This window comes from Alligator mississippiensis, chromosome 5 (genome assembly GCF_030867095.1).
Source record: "Alligator mississippiensis isolate rAllMis1 chromosome 5, rAllMis1, whole genome shotgun sequence".
NCBI lineage: Eukaryota > Metazoa > Chordata > Crocodylia > Alligatoridae > Alligator > Alligator mississippiensis.
The window spans coordinates 180,970,407-180,995,328 of NC_081828.1; the positions used below are offsets into that span (position 1 = coordinate 180,970,407).

The window sequence follows — 24,922 nt, forward strand, 5'->3', positions numbered from 1 at the left end:
GCCCCCTTCCTGGTTCAAGTTAAAATCACAGTCCCCCAGCATGCTTTCCAGCCCTGAGCTGGGCTGTGCTGTCTGCTCCAGCAAAGAAGGTTGGGGGGATTGGGGGGGAGCAGGCAGGAAGAAGGCAGGGACTGCTCCCCCCCACACAAAACCCTGGCTGGGGTCTGGGCTGGGGGGGGGTAGGGGGGGAAGGGAGGGAGGGGTTAAATACCCCTTCCCCCACTCAAACTTACTGGCTGTGACTATGGACTACAAATCCCAGAGGCACCTGGAAACAGGAAAGGGAAGTAAAGTGATGAGCAAGCAACCCTGCAGTCCTGTTGCTGTAGTTCTGGACTGCAAATCCCAGAGACCTCAGGGGCAGCAGGAAGAGAAAGTGAATATACAGCCCATGCTGGCTACATGCCAGAGAGCCATGCTCTAGCACCCCCCTCCCCAGCTTCTGGCCTGAGCCACTGCAGGTATGTGGCTGTATTTCCTGAATCAAAAGTGAATACCTGTCCAGTTGTTTCCCAGTTTAATCTCTGCAGCTTAAAATACCCAGCAAAGACAGAATTCCGCTTCAGGCTTTTTGACTATCTGTACTTAGCCTGAGAGTACTTAAAAGCATTCAAATAAACCATAACAAGTCTCGCTGTCTTGTTTTTCTTCCCCTCCTCCTGCCCACCTCCCCTCCTCAGGGAAACCGACCAGGAGACCACTTTACAAACATAAGGGCTGCTTACAGATGTTAAATAAAAACAAAACAAAAACAGTACTTTAAACTTGGAGCATTCCCGCGCCAAACCCAGCACATGCCCAGAAGAGACGGTGCATTAGCTGGACCCGGTTCGCTGAACATCTGTATAGATCAGGCATTTTAGTAGGGCTCTTTTGTTGCTTCTATCTAATAGTGAACTGAATCAGCTATTTGATAAAAATGCCAAAAGCCCTGCTGAAGTGCCCAATCTATACAGAGGCTGTAGAGCCGGGTTGCAGTAATGTGCTGCTTCTTCTGGTAAAGCATGTGGGGGTTTTTTGTTTGTTCATTTGTTTTTAACATCTGCAAGCAGTCTAGAGGGCCTGGGTTGGTGCTATGCAGGCAGCGTGTGGGCAAGGGGCCCCAGTACATACATTCCAGCATGCTCTGCAAGCTCCCATGGCAGCAGAGAGCAGACAAATGCACAGGGCAGCAATCAGCCCACCCCCAAGGACCAGGACCAGACTCCCCAGGAACTCCTGTTCACTATTCCCCATCTCTCCCTCCTGTGAGACTTTGAAAGAGGAAATCCAGAGTGTTTCTCCCTCTTGCTAGTTGCAGGCATGTCAATGTCTATTTCATCAGCCTGAAACAGAACCGTAAAATGAGTCTGGTTCTGGTTCTTGGTGGTGTGAAGGTCTGGGTCACATGCAGAGGACACAGCTGCCTTGGTATCTTGCATCTCCCTGCAGCCTGAAGCTCAGCATAGGGCTAATGAAAGGGGCTGGGCTTTGCCAGCCCCAAGGCAGTCAGGAAAAGGGTTCTGCTCCAAGCTCAGGGCAGGATGGAGTACCACCTACACTGCAGTACTGCAGGACAAAAAATTTATGCTGGGGTCCTGGAGGAAGGGTAATTTTACACAAGTTTGTTCACCCAAGACAAACTCTTCTGGGGGCCACTTCTACCTGGTTGGAGTTGGGTTAATTTTCTCCCAGTAGCAAGCAGTCTGTACGCCTTCAGCCATTCACCATCCCGGGAGAAGAGTGGACAGACTCTGAGTTAGCCTGAATTCTATCCAATGTGCCCGCTACATTTACATCAGCAAAAGCAGAGAATAGCTTTCCTTTTGGTTTAATGTCCAACTGACATTATGTATTCCAGGACATCCAATTTTGATAGAACAGATGATTGAGAACATTTCATATTATACAGATTCAACAGGTCTGGGAGGAAATCAAACTGGTGCTAGAAAGTTCATTCCTCAGCACATGAGGTAGTACACACCTATTTCCTTTGTCCTCTCCCCTGGCACCAAGAAAACTAAACATGGTACTTTATGCATCTACTCAGCCTCAGATTATCCAGAAAGCATTTTTCTTTAATCAGATGCATTTTCCATAATTTATTAGGCAGCTGGCCAATGCTGCAGAACATCTAAAACCTCAGCACAATGCCTCTCAATGTGAAGAGGACAGAAAAACCTCCAAGTTGCACTTCTGTTGTAAAGTTTCTTCTACTATAAATTCTCTAACGTGTTATAATGAGGACTAGTTGCCATGGCACGTGTAGTGATTTAGACTGCACGATAGGCATCTCTGAATATTGAGGATAACACAATAAATGTCTATAAGAATGTTCTATAGATATTAAGCTACAAGCTTAAGGAAATGCTGATGCCACTATAGCCACAAGATGGCATAGTAGCTTCATTTTTTTGAAGTGTTGCCTGGCTTTAAGATACAAGATAAGCAGACATGCAAAATATTATTTCCAAAGCAGTTGTACAGAAAAATATACATGCAGAACTATTGGAAACTGCAGATTTTGTTGTTTTATCATTTTCAAAATCCTGGTTTTTGTAAACAGTATTTGTGCTCAAATAATGGCCACAAGCTAGCAGAGAGCAGATTTAGATTGGACATTAGGAAGAACTTCACAGTTCGAGTGGCCAAGGTCTGGAACGGGCTCCCAAGGGAGGTGGTGCTCTCCCCTACCCTGGGGGTCTTCAAGAGGAGGTTAGATGAGTATCTAGCTGGGGTCATCTAGACCCAGCACTCTTTCCTGATTATGCAGGGGGTCGGACTCAATGATCTCATCATCATTGACCACAAGATGAACATGAGCCTGCAATGCGATGCTGCGGCTAGTAAAGTAAAGCGACCAAAACGCTGGCTTGCATCCATAGATGCTTCTCAAGCAAATCCCGGGACGTCATTCTCCCCCTGTACTCGGCCTTAGTGAGGCCGCAGCTGGAGTACTGCGTCCAGTTTTGGGCTCCACAATTCAAGAAGGATGTGGAGAAGCTTGAGAGAGTCCAGAGAAGAGCCACGCGCATGATCAGGGGTCAGGGAAGCAGACCCTATGATGACAGGCTGAGAGCCCTGGGGCTCTTTAGCCTGGAAAAGCGCAGGCTCAGGGGTGATCTGATGGCCACCTACAAGTTTATCAGGGGTGACCACCAGTATCTGGGGGAACGTTTGTTCACCAGAGCGCCCCAAGGGATGACGAGGACGAATGGTCACAAACTACTACAAGATCGTTTCAGGCTGGACATAAGGAAGAATTTCTTTACTGTCCGAGCCCCCAAGGTCTGGAACAGCCTGCCGCCGGAGGTTGTTCAAGCGCCTTCATTGAACACCTTCAAGATGAAACTGGATGCTTATCTTGCTGGGATCCTATGACCCCAGCTGACGTCCTGCCCTTTGGGTTGGGGGCTGGACTCGATGATCTTCCGAGGTCCCTTCCAGCCCTAATGTCTATGAAATCTATGAAATCTATTGAGGTCCCTTCCGACCCTAACATCTATGAATCTATAATCATTTTTTAAAATTAAAATGCCCCCATCTTTTCCTAAAATCTTTCAGTTATTTAAAAGAGACATCAGAATTAAAGGTGAATAACTATCTGGCATGATAGAACAGTTACTATGAAAACAAATGAACAGCTCTATAAAAACAGAAGTGGAATGCAAATCAGCCCATTAATGACTATGTTAATTTGTAGATCTCTTCAGAAATAGAAAGGCAGTCAGCCACACTATAAAATATGCAGTATGCAACTAAGTACATTTAGAAGAATAACCCCAGGTAAACTGCCTGCTTAGTACCAGCTATTATGATCCCAAACTATTCCACATTTGCATTTTCACAGAGAAGCTTTTTACTAATTGGCTTCTTTTCTACATTGGAGAACTTATAACAGCTTCAGATTCTCCTTTGCCTGATGAAGGGCATGTGGGCCCAAAAGCTTTCAAAGAACATTTTTTTTTTCACCTTTTTAGTTTGTCTAATAAAAGATATCACTTCTACTCAAAGAGTTTTGTCAGCCTTTAGAAGGATAAAGAAGTCAACTCAGCTGAAAACAAAGTTAAGAGAACCTTAAGTTAAATTTAACAAGGATGTGGGTAGTTCCCTTTTTCTTTTCAGAAACCAATAATACTAGTAAATAAAAGTGAAGATCACAGGCTGAAGCATTATACCTAATTTGGTTATGACTTGCCTCTGCTTCCACTGTGCCAACTTACCTTTGCACATGTCCTAGTTGTTACTTTTGTGCAAGAAATTTATGAATGTAGACAATACATGGCTCTCACGGTTGTTTATTTTGAATGAATGTATTAAATCGCTAACAGCTGCTAATGCATGGGAAATGATTCCCTTTCATAAGTCATCTGAAAAGTAATACCAGAAAATACACTGGCAGATAGATAGCCTGGATAATTTAACAGGACTTTTGCTATTTTCTGGCTATGAATCAACAAGTAAAGAGACTACAACTTCTGTACATGATCACTGTTACCACTAGCACTATCCCCAGGACCACAGATAATGCACACAAGTTTCATAGACTCATAGAAATTAAAGGCTGAAAGGGACCTTGAAATACCATCAAGTCCAACCCCTACTCTGGCCAGGAATATTGCTGGGATCAAATGATCACAGTAAGATGTCTGTCCAGTTTCCTCTTGAAGACTTCCAAGGTTGGGGACTGTACCACCTCCTTAGGAAGTCCATTCCAGACTCTGGTCACCCTTACGGTAAAGAAGTTCTTCCTTACAGCCAACCTGAAACCATCCTCTAACAGTTTATGGCTGCTGTTCCTTGTCCTCCTCTGGGGCACACTAGTGAACTGTTTCTCCCAGCTCCCGATATTCACCCCTTACATACTTATAGACAGCCACCAAGTCCCCCAGTTTTCTCTTCCTAAGGCTGAGTAGTCCCAGAACCCCTTAGTCTTTCCTCATAAGGTTTGTCCTCCAAGCCTTTAATCATTCTTGTGGCCCTTCTCTGGACCCTTTCAAGATTCTCCACATCTTTTTTTGGAAGCGTGGCACCCAGAACTGGACACAATACTGCAAGTGGGGTCTCACCAGTGCTAAGTAGAGAGGAAGTATCACTTCCTTAGCCCCGCTCATGATGCATCAGCTAATGCATCTCAGTATGCTATTACCTCTGTTGACTACAACATTGTACTGGCAGCTCACGTTCATCCTGCGATCAACCATAATTCTGAGGTCCCTTTCAACCATCGTGCTGGCCATGCTGCTAGTTACTTCTCTCCAGATGAAGCACTCTGCACTTATCCTTAATGAACTGCATCCTGTTCCACTCTGCCCACCTTCCCAGCTGTCTGAGTCCAAGTCAATCTGCATCCTATCCTCTAGCATGACCGCTTTTCCCCATAACTTAGTATCATCCTCAAACTTGGCCAGTGTGTTTTCCACATCCTCATCTAAATTGTTGATAAAGATGTTGAACAGTACAGAGCCAAGAACTGAACCCTGTGGGACATCACTGGACACCTCATGAAAAGTGTTTCTCATACCCACTTGAGGATACACTTGCAAACTGAGTCTCTAGGTCCATATCCAGACTTGGGCTCACAACCTTGCCCAAGCTCAACACACAAACCCCTGAGCCACACAACAAGTTTGAAAGATGTGAAAGCAGTAATGGAGGCAGACGTGTTTTGCCCAGAGCTATTCAAGACAGGTAAGTTTCATAATGAAAACAGAAAGAGTGTGCGTGTGCAAAGTTGGGATGGGGAGGGGACACATTTTTGCTTGCTCAAATTAACCTAATGTAATTACACAAAATAAGAATCAAAAAGTAAAACTGAAAAATAATTCAAGTTTCCTACAAGAAGCCAGGCAACACAAAGATAAATAAAATGTAATACACAGTACAACACCAAAAGACCTCATTGTGCTAGATGCTGTACACACTTAAGAGATGCCCCAATCTGAACAGAGATGAGACAGACAGAGGAGGAGAGAAAGGAAACATTTTACAGATGGTCAATCCAGGCACAGAGAAACTTAGCCTATAGACAAAGGTACCTTTTAACTGCTTTAAACAAGTAAGGGGAGCTGCTACTGCTACTTGTGAACACGCATCAGCAACTTCGTCTGGTTCCAGTTTGCCCAACTCTTGAGGCTGTCCAGGTCTGCCTGTATCTGCAACCTATCTTCTGGTGTGACCACACTGCTTCATAACTTGGTAAGCGAGTTTTTCACTCCCCCATCCAAATCATTGATAAAGATGTTGAAAAGCACTGGTCCAAGCACAGGCCCCTGCAAGACACCACTGGCCACTTCACGCCAGGATGACACACATCTGTTCATGAGAACTCTCTGGGTCCTACCCTGAAGCCAGTTTTCCACCCACTGAACCATCGAGCAGCTGAGCCCACAATCTTCCCGTTTTCCCACAAGGCTATCACAGGATACTAGATCAAAAGCCTTTTCAAAGTCTAGGTATAGAACATCTACCACATCTCCCGTGTCCAGGTGGTGAGATAAGAGTTGTCACCTCCGTCTATATCCCCAGTCCCTGATCCTACATTTGAATGTATGCCTAACTTTACTTGCTGCAATAGCTCTAGTACATACACAAATGTACCTTTGGGAAGAAAGAATTTTTAGGGGCTACAGCCCAGATTAATGGGATACTTAGTCACCTAATTCACATTGGAACTAATGAGATCGGTCACAAGTACTCATAAAAATTTGGCCTCATGCCTTTTGGCCAAAGTTTGAAAGGATGATTCAGAAACAACAAGCTGGGGACACAGCTAGCCTCTGTAACAGCATCGTTATTCTTACGCTCCTTTTCTTTCTTGACATCTGACACATACTTGTCTCATCTTAAACCGCCAGAATCTCCAGGAAGGGTTTGACCCTAAACACATGTGCGACAGTACAGTGAACCCCAATCCTGACTGCAGTCTTTGGGCACTCTCTGGAACCAAACAGTAACAGTCTGAAGGCAGGAATGTCTCTTGCACAAGTGACACCTACAAGTGACACATACTTACTTTGATTGTTTCTTGCATCATTAAAGTCATAGAGAAGTAGGGTAGGAGGGCATCTCCAGAGGCCATCTTGTCCAACCCCTGCCTGACGCAGGATCCTCCCTTTGTAAACCATCCTATACAGTACATAATCAAAACTCTACATAAGACTGCCATCAACCCTGGCAACACAGACATAACACCTTAACCTGCCAAAGATAAAGCTTAGCAACCTGCTTAGCAACCAGAGCTGCACCTCCTGCATGGAGGCACCGATTTGCAGAGGGGCAGCGAGGGCCAGGGCCCATGACAGCTCCTTTGGTTTACAGAGGGGCACCACGGGCCAGAAGGAATCATGTGGTAGGCCATATCTGGCCTGTGGGCCACATTTTGCCTGCCCCCTCTACTTGACACTGGTCAGGCCTCACTGGTCAGACCATGCCTCGGTACTCAACACTAGTCAGACCTCATCACCTCCCATGCCTTGCATCTAATGCTTCTACTGATGCATCCCAAAACTGCATTTGCCTTTTGTGCAGCTGCATCATACATCAAACCCATATGGAGTCTTTGATCTACCAAGACTCCCTAGACCTGTTTCATAGTGTTGCCATCCAGCCAGGTATCACCCATTTTTTAATTTGTGTTTTTGATTATTCTTCCCAAGGTGTAGCACACCACATTTGTCAGCACTGAACTTCATCCTGTTACCTCCAGCCCAGCTTTCCAGTCTGTCAAGATCTTTCTGAATTGTGTTTCTGTCTTCTAATGTGTTCATCATCCTTCCCAGTTTTGTGCCATCCACAAATTTGCTCAAGAAGATTTCTGTGCCAGCATGCAAATCATTAATTGAACAGCACTGGGCCCAGAACAGACCCCTGTGGGACTCCACTCAAAGCCTCCTACTACTGACATGGACCTGAGGCTATTGAACCAGTTATCTATACCTTATAGTAATTTTGTCCAGCCCACATTTCTCCAATTTAAGAGTAGGTTGTACAAGACCTTGTCAAAAACACTGAAGTCCAGATACACTATATCTACAGCATTACCTTAATCCACCCAATTAGTTACTTGCTCAAAGAAGGAGATCAGGTTCGTCTGGCATGATTTGTTTTAAATAAATTCATACTGGCTGCTTGTAGTCGCTGCTTGTAGTCACAGCCTTTCCTCCTCCAGATGCTTGCAAATGGCTTTTCTCTGGAACCCTAAAGTACCTTGCAGCTGAATTTTTCTCTGAGTAATTTAAGGAAAAAATTCCTTTTATGTATTTTTTTTCTGAGGTTTAAACACTTTAAGTTTAAAGTGTACAAAAAAGTCAGAAAACTCAGGATGAAGAGTTTAATAGATGATCCTGTAAACTTGTATACAAATTCTCATTTCTCCAGTTTGGGTCTTTCAACACAAAAGACAAACAAAATCACCACAACAAAATATGAAGGTATTTCTTTTTCCCTTTTTCTTCTCTAATCAGACAGTAGATGACTGATTGCCGCTCAGCATCCAGCAAATATGCAGACTCCAATACTACGTCTGAGCTCACGGTAATTCTGGGCATCACTCAGAACAAAGCTTCTATTTTAAGTTAGTTCCAAATAAGGAGAGGGGATAAGTGTAACAGCCAGAACCAGAGGGATTAATAAGCAATAAATATGTGCTTCTTGGAGGCATTTAGTACTTTGCCTAAACAGGTAATATTAATTAATATAAAGCTTGTAAATTTGTAAACTGCAAATGTAACTTATCTGTCATCAGCTTAACCAAAATGATAAATTAACTGTTCATGGAACTGACTGGGCCCCATAGGCAAAGCTGTAGCTGTGAGATTAGCTGGTCTAATGGTTTTTTGCTCAGGGTTCAGCCTTAGCGATAAAAACTGGATCTAACTGCTTGGCACACCCAACACATTCCAGGAAAACCTATCCCAAGAAAGCATATTCAAATGAAGCCTAAAAGGGGTTAGGATTTAAGTGGAGCAACGTCAATTTCAAACCTAAAGGTGCTGCATCATAATTTGCTTATTGGATAAACCTGAGTCTGGGTAGTAACCTTTTATGATAATTTTAACACCTTTCAATCCCACAGGGTAACAGCTATAGGGCAACATCATGAGTGGCCCTGAGGCCAACAGATTAACATAAAACTAGGTATAAAAAGCACGTGCATCAGGTAACCAGCAGGAAGGAGGGAACAGAATGGTCATTTCTGTTCCATGCTGGGACCCCGGACTCCTGGTGTGGGCAAGGATCAGATCCTGATCAAGGGACCTGTGTGGGCCGGACCCCGCTCCCGCGCGCGGGTCGGGAGGGGCGATCTGTGGCCCGTCTTTCGCGCACGCGGGCTGTGGCCGGCAGCCCGGGCACGCGGGGTTGGAGAGAGCCGGTGGCGAGCTAGAGTTAGTCACAAACGCGTAGTGGTTGATTGAAAAGATAGTTTACTTACACCCAAAGATGGTATTGGTGTAGGCTGGACAGGTTTCCAGGCACAGCTCCTGCTTAGATCCTCGCTAGAGGACCACGACAAATTCGATTGCTCCCACGGAGTTGTTTAGGCTCCGCGGGTCCGGTTCGGTTGGGTTCGAAAAGCTCCCCTGAGTTGCTTAGGCTCCACGGGTTCGAAGTTACAGGAAAGGGATACGTCTGGGATTGCGATAGGCGACAGGGAGAGGCTAGAAGCGAAAGCTCCGTAGGTTCGGTTCTATTGCCTGCTTAGGGGAGGTGCGTTGGGGTCCGCAAAGGTCCGCAGCGCTTGGAGATCTTCATACAGAGTCTCTCTCTTCCTCCCTCCTCCTTTCTCTCCCCCTCCGACTTGGGCGGAAGCTACCCAAGCCTTTTGTACGGCTAGCAAGCCAATAGCTAGCCGCCACGTGTGCCTATATTTGGAATTGGCCAATAATGTGGCGCGAATCCGAATATAAATGGTGGGAACTCCTTTGCAGCGTGTATCACTAGTATGCAAAAGAAATGCACCCTGCAAAGAAGCTGTAATTTGGCAGGAAATCCCCCATTGCACCAGAGTTCTCTCTCGCAGCAGAGAACTCTACCGTGCAAAGAAAGCTACAATCGGCGGGAAAATAATTTAGCGGTGCCGAAGCGCACACACAAACAAAAACCACAACTTTGGGTTGTGACAGGACCTTCCCCGGTAATCGCTCTGGCAGCGTCAATCATCGGGGACGCCTGACTTCGCTAGAATCATTTGGCGCGCACCTGGCATCGAGGGACTATCGATAAGTTGCCAACCCATGTCTGTCTATCTGTTGTTTTGAACAGCCCAGTGTGGCTAATACCCTCGCAGTGCCCAGTTGGCCTGTGACAGATTGATCTATCTATCTATCTATCTGTTGTTATTATCTGTTGTTATTATTTACTATTAGCTCTTTTATACTGCCTTATCTGCTTATCACATTTATCTCTCTGTTAACTGTTGTGTGTGTGTAAGCTATAATAAATTTGCCTTTATTTCATTCCCAACTTTACCTCCTCGATCCGAAACTGAATCAAACAGCCCAGTTGGCCTGTGATAAAATTGATACACTCACAGTGCCCAGCTGGCCTGTGACAGATAAGAAGAGCAAAAAAAAAAGAAACAATGCACTGACATGGTACACAGTGCTGAAACAACCACAATACGCTTTCTTCAGGAACTCATCACTTTCAGCCACATAAGGAATTAGACACCATCAATAGAAGGACTACCTTTGAGAAGAGCATTACTTAGAAATAAGCATTTCAGGCAGTAGATGCAGAACAGATGAGTTTACAGTAACAGTTGGGAATATCTTGGCTGCACTGGAAGGATATCAGGTTTCCCACTAGATGCTAAATACCGGAGCATTTTTACACATGCAAGCACCACAGCAACAGATGGTTTGAAGAGCACCCAGCACTGCAACACTTACAGTTGTATAAGCGGTGAAATGTGTGTCAGTGCTGCAAAAATGGCAGCAGCGCTTGTGAACTAAAACACATCAAAGGTGCTTTATTTCAAAAGTGCGCTGCCGCCATTTTCTGTGCACTGACATGCAGTTCACCACTTATGCAACTGCATGCTGCACAATGCAGTTCGCCTCAACTCACGTGCGGAGCAGACTCAATTAATTGAGTCGGATCTCCAACACATCACAGGACAGAAAAGCTTGTGTATAAATGCCCCAGAAGTTAACTGAGACGCACCTGAATTTAAACGTGCAGCTTTTGGAGAAAGAACCGTAGAATTTACAAAAAGCCACCGTTCTCCCTACTAAACAGAGCATCACTCCAGTCTCTCCCACCCAACAGAGGCTGGGAAGGAATATTGGGTCATTTATAGACATGCTTTGGGAGGCTGGGGGGGGATGCTTCTACTTAAAGAGCCCAACGTGTCACATGTATCAGCACCTGCAGCCTCTGCACGTGTAAAGGCGCCCTTCTCATTGTACCTTGATGCCAGATGCCAATGAAAATAACTTCTTTCCAAACTTAGCTTAATGCAAATTATTAAAGGTATTTTAGGAACTTGAAAAAGTTATATTTTTTCCCAGAAAGCCAAAGTAACGGAAATGTACACAGTTGTGCTGAACCAAGATAAGATTTTTCACCCCAGGAGCAGCAATACAATGGAAATTAACTATGACAGCACAGACATTATAGCTCTTTTGCTGTGGTGTGTCAGTCACTGATGCAAAAGAATACAATCAAATGTTGTTCCAGTTTAAGTTGGGTCACTACAGTGTACTACACAGGATAATAAAAAAATTATTACTAGCATAACTGGAGAGATTTTAGACACAATTACTCATAAGGGCATCTCTCAAACACTGCATTTAAAACACTCATAACTGAAACAAGTTAACATTTAAGAAATAAAAGGTTACTTTAATATTGATGCTGCTTCATTTAACTCCAGTGTCTAATTTTGATATTCATTGCTGAGTAGCAAGGGGCCAGGGCCAAGCAGATGAGCTGGCTAGTGGAACAGAAATCTGTTGCATGGAATCTGGGTATGCTCAAGTACAGTAGAGCTATATTCAAATCAAATAATGAGTGACATTATAAGCATAGTTGGAGTCCTAGACAAACCTTGTGGGACAGCAGAGAGAGGGGTGAGGAAAGGTTACACAGCAGTCTTACCCATGCCAGGAACTCCTAACAGTCCCTAGTTGAGGTATTGCTGCAGCCACCACCACATGATCTGCCCACTCCAGCTATTGCTCTTAAAACAGCAGTAGCAAGGGACTGTTTTGGAGATGCTGGCATGGGCTGCTCTTGCTGCCGGGGCATGGGCTCTGCAGGGTGTGGTGGTCGATTCTAGCACCCCTAGTAACCTGTCACCCAGGGCCAGTGCCTCTCACTCATCCCTAGTTACACTACTGCAAATAATATAGAGATAATCCTGATTCAGAAGCATCAACCAACATCACCTCCTGGTTCCAAAGGCCACCTGCCCCACACACTGGCACTAATCAAAGAATAAAGTTTTCTTCTCTATTCAGCAGATCACCACTTCTGCTCTGAAGCTTGTAAAACTAAAACACGACAGCATATCTTCTCAAGTCTAGACACTTGTGAACCCATTAAGAAAAACCTCTACAAAAACTGTGGACTAGAACTAATAAATGACTAACTACTCACTACTATGCAAGTCTTCTTTTAGCTAATCAAGTCCAGAACTGCCAGTATATTTTAAGTACAACATCTAGGTGGCTGCCACTTATTTTCACTGGCATTTTGCATTTTGGCTTTAACTCTTCCTAAGCACCTAGAGATGCACTTCTGTATACTAACAGAACTGCTTCAGTCTTCACAGATCCTCTCAGATTCCAGAAATTAGAGAGATTTGTGTGTTCAAGTTCCCTGAGGGGTCTGATCTACTAGGATCTAACAAGACCTATACAGGACTAGGGTCCATACAAAAAGCAGCTGTGACTATTTTCAGGTGGGAAAGTTAGGGACAAGTCACTTCTCTCTGTTAGCCAGGGATTAGAGCACTTCTCTCAAGAAGTAGGTGGCCTGAGTTTAATGCATTTTTCAGTTATCTCTACTTCACTCCATGAAGCTTTTCCACTGTATAAAAAAAGATATTAGATCAGAAAACAGGATTCCACAGCCAAGTGATTACACTACTCACTGGCAGAGAGGCAAAACTGGAAATCCACTTTTTGGTTCCTATTCCAAGGAGCCTTTCTATATTTTATCCAAGGATTGCCCTCGTATTAATCATCCAGCTACCAAGCTTATCAGGTTTGTTCTTATGCTCTCTGGCCCAATGACTAATTCTCTTCTGCATAGCAGCATAGCTTCACTAGCGAGGGTGAAGTACAAGAGAGTATGTTCCTGCTTCTCCCTTGCACTGTTTTAAATAAACAGTTATCCCTACTCAGTTCTTTAAAAGAACAACTGTAGGTGCCCACCTTCTGCAAAAGACTGGACTGCAAATCCCAGGCGCACAGAGGTACCTTAACAGTGCACCAAGTGTGGCCTCCCAGTTACCAGGTTACATAAATGCATATCGCCAGTATTTCTATTAGCCACTTTTCATTGTTCAGGATACTTTTTAAAGACACCTAACCTTTTACTTCCTTACAAACTGCACACAGGGCTCTGGATTTCACACTGGGCATTTCAGGCACACAAATCCTCCATTTCAGGAGTGTCAAACACATCTGGCTCCACCAGCGGTTCCCACTCTGGGAAGCATGCCACACAGAGCCCTCTCCAGTCCAGGAGCTAGGGTGAATGCTGCATGCAGTTGCAATCCAGTCAGGGCAGGAAATGTAAGCAGCATGTCTGCCACTCTGGCCAGATGGCACCACACATGGTACCCACCCCAGCTTCTCTGGGATCTGCACCTCATGCAGTGCGGGTCCCAGACCAGCTGGCATGGCCACCAGATGAGGTATGAGGGGGACGGAATTGGTCCATGTGCTGTATCCAGCCCACAAACTGGCCACTCACCATGGGCACGCTCTGTGCTCCATGTGGGTTGGATCTGGACCACAGGCTAGATGTTTGACACTCAAATCCTGGATCTAAGCCTCTGTATATTGCCAGAAAAGACCTGCTGCAATACTTCATCAAGCCAAAAATTATTCTACTTCCTTGAAAAAACAAAAACAAAATTTTAAAAATCTCAGGACTAAATCTTAAGGCAGAAATATTCTTACTTGCAGAACTTTCCCAAACTTACCACAGTGTGCATTACAGGATGCTATGGCAACAAGAAAGAGGCTTAAAGCCTTGCTTTTCATGTAGCATGTGCTTTAGCAATACTATCCAATTAACCAAATTAACACAACTGAAGCTGAAATCTGATGGCTGCCTAATAATCTGCTTAAGTATAAGACAACAAACAACTTGAATTTCTCTGACATTATTAAGCAATATGATAATTTCTGATGGGATAATTTAATAGTTCATGTAAAATACTCCTACGGGGAAGTCTCTGCCTTGGTAATGCCAAATGATGAAAAAACAAGTGCCTGTTCCATCATATCCAAATTAATTATGAGATAATTAGCAGATAACCTACAGTCTAACTGTCTCAAAAGATTCGGCAGATAGATCTTTAGTTTACAACTCAGCCTTGGTCGCTTTCGATTAGTTTCATGACAAGTTGAAACAATTAGTAATTTATGTTAATTTAGAAAAAACATTGTACAAGAAAATTAGAAAAAATGTCTCAGTGGATTGTGTGGTCTTTTCTAGCCCTTTAGTCCTCCGTTACAGGATTACGGCTTTCACGAGCCACATCAAAAGTAAGTACAAAGGGAACTTTGACAAGGCCGTTCAATTTACTAAATGCCAAAAAATGCATTTGAGGCCTATTAGTTATGGCCCCATCCATTACACTTTAGGGTATTAGAAATACTCCATGTCAATGAGCACTGAAAGTTTTTAATCTAGATTAAGAAATATACCTGGGGAGACCATTCAGAGATAAAACAGTTTTAGCAAGAAGATCGATACACTCTGTAAAAATGTATCTGCATAATTATGATTCAAGTTCTATGGCCACAGCTTGTTGCCATGGATGACATGAGGAATTTGATACCAACAATCTACTGTCCAGAGTACTTGGGATTAGAAAATGTTTCTTGAATGAAAGGTTTACTGTCTATCTGTCCACCCACATTCTCTTGTATACATAAGCAAAATAAATAACATTCCATTAATGTTGCACCTGATACAACAGCTAAGATCAAGTGTCTATATGCTACAGCATAAGGATTTTTCAATTCCCCAGGCAGGCCTGCAGTTAAAGCCTTACTAATGGTACAGGGGGAGCCTGGGATCAGGCTCAATTAGCTAATTTTCAAGTAGCAAGCTCCCGTGGCTGGGATCCGAGATGAGCCATCAAGACTCCCAGCCTTGGAGGGAGGCAGGGGGGCACATAGTGCTGGGAGCCCTAGCCTGGCCACAATGTTCAATTAATGGCATGATAGGAACCAGCCATGAAGTTATTACAAATAATTTGTGTAACAACTTTGTAGCTTATTCCTTATTTTATAATGCCCTTACCATATTTAATCGAATACAAGAGGAGTTTTTTTTCTTCAGTCAGTATAAGTGAAAAAAGCACCTCGTCTTACACCCGCATATAAGGAAATCTTACTAAATACATTGTCTACCATAAAACTGCTGCCAAAAGCAACCTATGTTCAGTAACACGAGACATCTATGATGTTGATTAAAGGCAGCCAAGACAGAGCATGAATTTAAAACACATGGCGCTACTGGGCAAACATAGTGATAAGAACTGACCACAGACATAAGTTAAAGCAACCCATCTGAATAAGAAATATGGTAGTGCCCATTGTGCAGTCTCCCTCAGTACTGAGTCTTTTCAAAGTCACAGTGAGCCACTACACTGCATATATTTCAATTTCCACTCCACTCCCACAGCTGAGCTGTGCTTTTCTCATTTCCCATTATTCCTGTTTCTTCACCAGACTTTAAAGCCTGGCAAACATCACCAAATGGAGCCCCAAACAGTTCACCCAGAATCCCTGTTGCCCCCTCTCTGTTTTTCACATATGGAGGGAGAGGCCACACTAATCATGAGCTGAAGCAGGATCAGGCTGTCCTGTGTCTCATCTCATCTGCATATACATTTTTGGAGCATCCCAGGACTCATGACAAGAATGCCCAGTTCGAGTCATGACTGAGGGACTAATTAGCACATGGATTCTTTTTTGGGGCAGGGGTGCATTTGGAGCACGCACGCACGCACACACACACACACACACACTGAACAGTGCTAAGCTGTGGGGTCACCGTGGCTTGAGATCCTGTTGACTCTGGTGGGTCGCAACCAAATTAACTATATAGTAAAACCATGAGTCTTTTGGTTTTGGACTAATACCACACATGTGGCCATATGGCTGAGGGCAAGCGAAATTCGGGGGCATGCGAGCCCCAAGCCTCTGGACTTGGACCTGCACACAGGATGCTCGTCAAAGGATTTGGAAGCATCTGAAACTCCAGGCGGGGGCGAAGGATGCGTGTGGGTAGCAGGGCCATGTATGGGTCTCAAATGACTCGCAAGGATTTGGAATTGATTTGGCTGATTTGACTCGAGTGTCTCAGGGCACTAAGGTGCCTGCTCCTTTAAGGGCTGAAACTGCTAAGGAGACAGCCCTAGCAGCCAGTCAGGAACCCCTGAGCTGCAAGTTACCATGGCAGCAGGAATGAGGGCATTAGCCCACACCTGCAAGCAGTCAGCAGGGCCTGGGGCATATATAAACCCCAGGGCTGGGACCAGAGGGTCAGTTCTCTGCCAGCAGCTAAGGGTGAAGGTGCTCTCCTAGTGGAACCTAAGTGAAGAGGCTTGATAGCCCATCTCCTGCTTCTGATAAGTTTAAGGGACTTCAGGAGCTCACCAGATCCTGGCCTACAAGGCATGTTGTGCTGGAGGAAGGGTGACTCATTTAAAGGGACAGAGCACACCCTGAGCTGCTTGCATTATGTTATAACCCAGGGGCTTGTATTTTGATTTCTGTTTGTAAACTGGAGGATCAGGTTGAGGCTACTGGGGAAGGAGATGGCCTCCTTGGGGGCCCATGACAGTGCACGGACCCCAGCATTAGTGTGGGTGCAGTATCTGGGGTGCATGGACCCCAGTGCCAATGTGGGTGCAGAGAGAGAGAGGCAGGGCTGCGGAGAGCCCAGTGATGACCAGAGGCCAAGTCAAACTACGGCTTCGGCGGGACACTGTGAATACCATCTGTGAGGCTTGGGGCATGGTAAAGGGGTGGCTTGGAGCCATGCATCTAGCCCATAAGGCTGAAGGTGCCCCGAGAGGCAACCATTTTTATGCAGGACCGAAAAGGGGTCCAAGAACCCGCAGGGTCCAGCAAGACCGTGCCAAATGTAAACTTGAGGGCAGCCTCCTTATTCATAATTATTACCAACAAGATGTGGTGGGTGAGAAAGAGGGTGTTCATTGGGCTGAATTGGCAGTCAAGGTGCCCTAGGGGCCCCACAGTCATCCCTGGGGACCCTGTCCTGTGACACTTAGACATGAAAAATTTTCCATAACCACCCCCCCCCCCCCAAGAGCAAAGAAACAGTTTTGTCATATATATTAAGTAGGTGCCAAAATGCTGCTGAAAAATGTGTTTATGGAATACCTGTGCTAAAACTTGCAGCAGTTTCAAAACAAGTAACATACATCAATTCTAGATGAACCAAGTCAATCGGTACAATATGGAAGTAACTACAGCTTTATGTAATTTCAAGGTCAGCATTTCAAATTTGCTCTTCACTTTCACCTGCTCAGGAAAAAAAACAGGGTCTGATAGTAAAGAGTGGAGGGGGCTCGAAAGAGGCTGGAGGGGGAAGAAGCTGGCAGGAAGAAAATTGTGATGGGGCTACCTGACCCTCCAGATTTATTTTCCCTGCTGTAGCAGTGGGAAGGGGACAAATTCAAGGCAAACCTCCAGGAATTAAATTCTTTACCTGGAAAATTATAACAAAATTTATAAAGTTTTCTATATGTGAAATTTTAATTACTAAGGGGCCATCTTACATTCAGGGTTATCTTCTAATCAAGTAAATACAGTAGCTGCATTAACAAGTGGCCAAGTAACTACTTATGATGTGATTAACTGGTTAATCATGTCTTAAATGTAATGTGTACCAAGGGCCTTAAGATACTTTCTCTTATTCTCTACAGATTTTTGGTGCTCAAAACAATGAAGGATATATTTTATCCCTAGTTAATACTGTATCTTCCTAATAATTCAGCACATAAGCTTCAAATATTAAATTGAGAGAAGTTTCCTTCAAGTCCAAAATGAAATATCAGTTTATAAAAGGAGAGATCATTTTCGTAATAGCTTCCACACAAAAATGGGCCTATACTCAAAGGCAAGGTTACTATATAAGCCAAGGGAAGATGCTACAGATGTGTTACTGCCAACGTTTTGATGGAGTAGAATTCTGCTCATTTAGATCTGGGTGATTTGCAACCCATCTCATTCACAGCTGGGTGCTGAATTAGAGGAGCCACTCAAAAGTTTGCTGCTGTTTTTACTTCAAAAGGGTGCCACTTCTCCACTTATATGGAGCTCATCAATGGTCCCATGCAGCTAGTCTGAGAAGAGGAACCCTATGAAATAAAATCCCCATCATATATAGCTGGATCACCTCAAGGGTCCTGTGTCACTATGTGCTACAGCTCTCTAATTTATCAAGTAATTCACAACCTTTATTTTCAAGTGCAATACGGGGAAATAAGATAAGGAACTTAACCCTGCAAAGTATTTGGGTTCTACTGTATAATTCACTTAACCTAGAGCGTTTCTGTAGGAAATTCTCATATTGCCTTACTTTGCAGTGAATTTCCAATGCACTAACTATTCTGCATAAATCCCTTGCCTGGATGCTCTCAACATGTAGCACACTGGTAGTTTACTAGACTTTGAAAATAGGATTGGAGGTGTGGCCTTATCTTTGGAAAGCAACTAAGGTTGCAGGGAAAGGTTTCAGCAGCTAGCTGAGGAAAATACAGATATCAAGTATCCTTATATTATGAAAAGGACCAGGTTAGGAAGTGACCACACAGAGATCCAGAAATGGGTCAACCAGCTCCACTTCCTTACTGATTTACTAGGAAAACATGGAAAGCACTGACCCCTTAGATCAGGGGTGGGCAAAATACAGCATGTCAGGCCATTCTATCCGACCTGTGGGGCCCCTAAAAAAATATTTAGAAAATGAATATTGATCTGTCCTTGGTTCCTGTCAAAAATGACAGAAACGAGGGTCTTAGGACCCAGGGGAAGCCTGGCCCTGCCTCCCCACAGCTGGAAGCACCAGCAGGGCTTCTGACCTGGGACCATGTGGCTGCACCAGCCGGAACCTCAAGTGGGCGGTGGGGGGACCCCAGGCAGGGAAGGAGCTTGGAGGAAAGCGGCCCCTCCCCCACCCTGTGGCCATCGCTCCCTGCTGCAGCCACTCGCAGCCCACATGGGGCTGTCCTGAGTAGGCACAGGCAGCCCCAAGCAGGCTGTGTGTGGCTGCAGAGTACGGCACCGACCATAGGGCAGCCAAAGAGCCGCTTTTCCCCTGCGCTCAGCTCCAGCTTGTAACCCACACCCACTGCCAGCCTGGGCCCCATGCTGGCTCTGGGCTCGCCCGTCAGGGCTGCGCATGTTGGCAGCAGCTGCAGCCCCCACCCTGCTTTTGCTGCACTGGGCAGTGTTTGTTGCTGTTGCCCATCCAGAGCTCACGCGCTGGGCAGCCCACAGGCAGTGGCAAACATTGCCCAGCGCGGCAAGCGGGGGAGTGGGGGGGGGGTGTGCTGCAGCTGCTGCCGCTGTGCGCAGCCCCAACGGGTAAGCCAGGAGCCCAAGCTGGTGCTAAGCATGGGGGAAAAGTGGCCCCTTGCCCGCCTCGCACTACAGCGGCTTGCAGCCTGCATAGGGCTGCCTGTGCCTGCTCAGGACAGCCCTGCCCAGGCAACGAGCAGCTGCAGTGGGGAGCGCCAGCCACAAGGAGGGGCCACTTTTCCCCGTGCTCAGCACCAGCTCCTTCCCTGCTGGCGAGCAGGGGGTGGGGGCTGTGCGCTGCCCCCGGCCTGTACCGTGGGGCTGGGGGGCACTGGGAGCATAAAGGTGCACAGGGCCCACACCGGTGTCCCGGGGCCAACACCAGTGGGCCACAGAGCAGGTCGACAGGAGCTCTCCCTGCTAGTGCAGCCCAGCCTGGCTGCACTGAATTGTTCATAGTAGGACAGGATAACCAATTAGAGACTAACTGGCCTGTCCTACTATGAACAATTCAATTCTGACTTTTAGATCATCTGAACTCTTCTAGTACCAACCAGTGTTAGTGCAAAAGACAGACAGGGAGACCCCTACACCTACAGAGCTTCTTTGCAGAAACACAGCACTGCTGCTACTAATAGCATTGGGCTTACATTGCTCATGGCCCAAGTTATTTTTCTTTAGCACCATGGTTCACAGCAGAAAGCTCAGAAACACCTTTTAACTCCAAAAGCAATGAACTGTAAAGTTGATACAACACATACCCATTACAATGTGTTCATTCAATACATATTACAAAACATAGTGATGAGAAAGCAATGAGCAATTCCCTTTTTATAAGTACAGTAGTTATAAGAAACCTAATGGGCAGTGTAGTTCACCCTAGCAATTCACTAGGTTATGAAATACAGAATCGGGCTCTAACTCAGAACCCAACATGAAGCCTTCCATGATCAAAAAAGATGGCTGGAAGCCTTTGCAGAAACAGAACTACATACTGTACATTTAGATCCTGGTTCAGTACTTGCCAAACTCAGGTCAAGCCCATAAAAGTTGCTCCCATTGAAATCAATGCACCCACTGGAACATTTCCAAACTGAAGTCAGCGATACTGCTCCTATGCTTTGAGTTAAGACAAACAGTTGTACAAGGCAGCCCAAATCAGAGCTGGAGCTTTAACAATGTAGTTTTAACCATGTTTTGGGGACTGCAAATACAAGATGGACCATGCACCAAGCGACTCAAAATCCCGACGCCAAGTGATTCCCGGCACTTCCCTTCACTTTACCAGAAGCCACTGGGTATTTTCTCCAATTTAGGACTGCTATGTCAGACACGTAAAAATACAATTCAATAAGCCAAGAGAAGGGAGCAGTCAGCACAGGACAGGTTGAAGACGTAGATTTTTAAGGGGACTCGTGCACAGGCTTTTACATCGTCCCCGAGTTTGAGCGCGCCAAGTCTCGGACAGATGGAGCAACCTGGGTGTGGGATGGGCCCTGAAGACCAGGAAGGCACTGGCTCAGTGGCTGCAGGGGCCGCGCCTCTGTGGGCTCTTTTTTAAAGGGCACAAAACTTGGGCCTCCCACTGGAACCCGCCCTGGGGGAGGAGGACAGGCCTGGGCCGCCCCGAGGGCCCAGCCGAGCGCGGCGGTACCTACACAGGCCGGGGACGTCCAGCATGTTGGAGACGCCACGGTCGCACAGGTCGAGCTCGGGCTGGCTCTTGTCCCGGCTCTCCTCCACCAGCTTCTTCAGCGACTTGGACATGGCCTGCGGGCGAAGCACACGCGCGTCACGAGACGAGACGAGACGGGACGGGACGGGACGGGACGGGACGGGACGGGACGGCCCGACCCCACAGCCCCTCGCGCGAACGCCCCGCGCTGCACTCACCGGGCTCGGGGGTCACGTCTCGCAACGCTGCCCTAGTGCGATGCACGCCAGGCCCCGCCCCACCCCGCGCATGCGCAGCGGCCCCCACACCCGGGAGTGGCGGCGGAGGCGGCGAACCGCTCCAAGCTCCATATTAGGCGAATCGCTCCAGGCCGGTGCTGCTCCCACTGTCATGGAATGCACCGCTCCCGACTGGCCAATCAGAGCCGCAGCTCCACCTCCGCCCGGCGCCCATTGGCTGGAAAGTTCGGCCCGGGAGCCCAGCTGCCCAATGGCAGCGCCCGGCCAGGGAGCCGGCCCCCGCCCGGAGGGAGGGACCTGCAGATGTCAGCTCGGGCTGGGGGTGGCGTCCCCCGGGCTGGCCCTTGTCCTGCAGTCAGACGGGGTTCTGGGACCAGCGGGATCCCGCTCTGGGCAGAGTCAGCTTCCCCCTGCTGAAAATGCGCCCTAACCACCAACCCGCCTTCATGCTGAGGAGGCTCCTGCCCCTTCCCATGAGAAGGTTTACTGGGCCAGCTCCAGTAAATGGCACTTGCTTTGCCTTTGCACCTCTGCTCTCAGGAGTACTCAGCGGAGGTCCAGGATTTGGAAGAGAGGGGGTGGTGGTGCGGTGCATGGTCACATGTAACAAAACATGCTTTTCTCCGGTTAAAAAGAAACTAGCTTTACTAACAATAGAGCCTGGGGCTATACTATTCAGTTAATACAAAAACAAGTATAATTTTATTAGACTGTGCATTCATTTGCTACATAATAATAGAGATTAAAACCACAACAAACTAGGCAAAAGACACTCAAAAGATGTTGCTTCATCAGTTCTGTTGTTAGAATTAAATCACCTTGCAGATTCATAAAGCAAAATCTAGCCTTCCTGAGCATCTTGGCAGTGCATCCACTGCTTTAGTAAGAGTTATCTCCAAACCTGAGTTAACGTTTTTATCTAGAGTTAAAAACAGACAGCAGGACTGTCAAATAGGAGCTACGTAACCAGGAGCAGCTATGGCAGCAGAATGGCTGAAGAAAGGACAGCTTGATGAGTGGAACATTAATACCATTTAAGAAAAGAGAAAGTTATTAACAGTTGTGGAATGAAGTGATCAGAAGGAATTAGGTAGATTATAGCGAGCCATGAAGTCAAGTGACTCCCTTGCTGCTGCCTTAATAGAAACAAGGCCGCCAGGGCCAGGCAGTTGGTTTGGGTAAAGCAGGAATCAGAAGTGGGTGTGACTGCACCACTGCATCCACCTTGGATCCACCCCAAATATTTTTCTATCATTTTCTCTTTAAAGGCTACAGTTGTTTAGAACAATGGCAACAGCTATTTCGGGGGGAGATTTCAGACAAATTTTCAAGCATGATGTTCTTTTTCTGACACCTGGGAAAGAAGCAGATACAGCCTGAGCTAAATACTTTTGTTTAACCTTATTATGTAAATGACAGGAGTGACTTGCACAGGAAACTTGTGAAATGGAGAGAAATTACAATAGTTGCACATCAGGTAAAGAATGTTTGAGAAAGATGAATGTAATTCTGTAAAATACTATGACCACTCAAAAGTTGAGACCAGCTATTACTTGTGGAGCACAGAGAGGTTAGAGGGACAGGTTAAGTGTGATCAGTCATAAAACCATCACCTATGTTAAGTCTGCAGTTTTGTGTGTCTGGCAAAGTTATGCTATTTTCCTCCCATCTTCTGAAAGGTTTTGCTTAAATTTTCCTTCGGATACTAACTGTTAGGCCAGAGGTGAGGTGGTTATTCTGTTTAAAGTGTCCTCACACTAATGACTTGTTGTTTTTGTCCTTTTTCCATTTCCCTAAACCTTTTTTGGAGGACCTGTGTACCTAAATAAACCCTGTTTCAACATCAAAACACAGCTGCAGGAATTCCTTTTTATTCAAGTATTCAGAGGTTAAAGAACCCAGCACAAACATGTAAGATATGAATTTAGGTGACCAGAACTCTAGTATAATGATTGCGACTTTCACCTGGAGGTTGAAAGTGGAGACCTGAGTTCTAGTTCCTGCTCCAGTAAATACCTAATATAAAATTTGGCTGAGGTCATACCTGGGTCAGCTCTGACCTAACCTGACATCCTAAACACTAGACTAGTGGTTCCTAATCTAGGGGCCACAATCCCATTTGGGCCCATATAAATTCAGTTACTGCACATGGGCTTGGACTGCAAGTGGAGTTGGGTGTCGTCACAAGATGACCTAATTGGGTCATGACCCTGGAAGTGAGTTCACAGCCTCAAAAACACTGGCTTTTGTTTTTAAGATGGCTTGTGTTACATATACAGCATCTAAAACAATGAGAAACTGATTCTCCAGGCAGTAATGCTAAGCAAAATGGAAGTCATCACAACTCACCGCTCCATGTGCGCTGTTAAGAATGTCCTCAAACCTATAGGAAAGGAGAGCGGGCCAAGTTGGAAGCATCCCACACTTAGAGCTAAGTTCCTTTAATGCAACCCCCACTGCAAAATGTTGCCAACCCTTGCTCTAAATGGTTCTGCCAAGAACCCAAAAGGCCATCTCATTGAATTGGACATATCATCTGGGTCCAGTTGAAGCTATTCTGCTTTATAGGAATATTGAAATTGTCAAGTAAGCCAAAGAGAAAGTAACTAAAAATGATTCTGTAGAATGGTGATTAGGATCCAAAAATAAAAATAAAAGTCTTTGATGGTAGAGCAGGCAGATGAATAAAGAATACTTCACAGTCACTGCAAATTGAATGAAGGCTGTGGTGAAATAGAAATAGTTGGCCTCCTAGGTTTCCTTGCTGTCAGATTAAAGATTTCTATCTGCAAAGTATCTTGTGGTTGCTGATATACAACAACATCATGTTAAAAGAAAACACATGCAGGCATTGTCCTTCAACAGCATATCCAATGGCGATGGGAGAGTGGTGACAGGGACAGGAACTATTGATTAATGGAAGTTCCTAGTTACAGACCTGTGTGGAGTCCATGATTGTCATATTGAACTTGGAACTGAGATAGGTGTGCAAACTGGCAGCTCCAGTCTGACTGAGCAGGCCTATACCTGGAACATCCGCACCCTAATGGACAACTCTAACAGCGACCAACTGTAACAAAGGACAGAACTTGTGGTCAGAGAACTTGCACAATTTGATATCGATGTCACCGCTCTTAATGAGACCAGATGTGCAAGGGAGGGGCAGCTTACAGAGCATGGTGATGGCTACACCGTTCTTTTTGAAAAGGAAAAGCCAAAAACACAGACCCCTCTATAGAATTGGTTTTGCTATTAAGACCAAGATTGTTACTCAGATACTGAAATGT

At 45.7% G+C, this 24,922-nt stretch overlaps 1 protein-coding gene across 2 annotated transcripts in view; it reads right to left on the bottom strand.

The window, feature by feature from the left end:
- RSU1 (Ras suppressor protein 1) overlaps positions 1–21,718 on the bottom strand; it is a 183,866-nt gene extending 162,148 nt beyond the window's left edge. Inside the window, exons 1-2 of one of the 2 annotated variants that reach the window (XM_006265859.4) lie at positions 21,615–21,717; positions 21,380–21,491 (exon numbers count right to left, since the gene is read on the bottom strand). In XM_006265859.4, the coding sequence (XP_006265921.1) occupies positions 21,380–21,488 (109 nt within the window). In that variant the 5' untranslated portion in view covers positions 21,489–21,491; positions 21,615–21,717. Of the gene's footprint in view, positions 1–21,379; positions 21,492–21,614 lie in introns of both variants that reach the window. The other variant, XM_059729048.1, reaches the window with a different exon arrangement.
- Between the last annotated feature and the right edge of the window lie 3,204 nt (positions 21,719–24,922).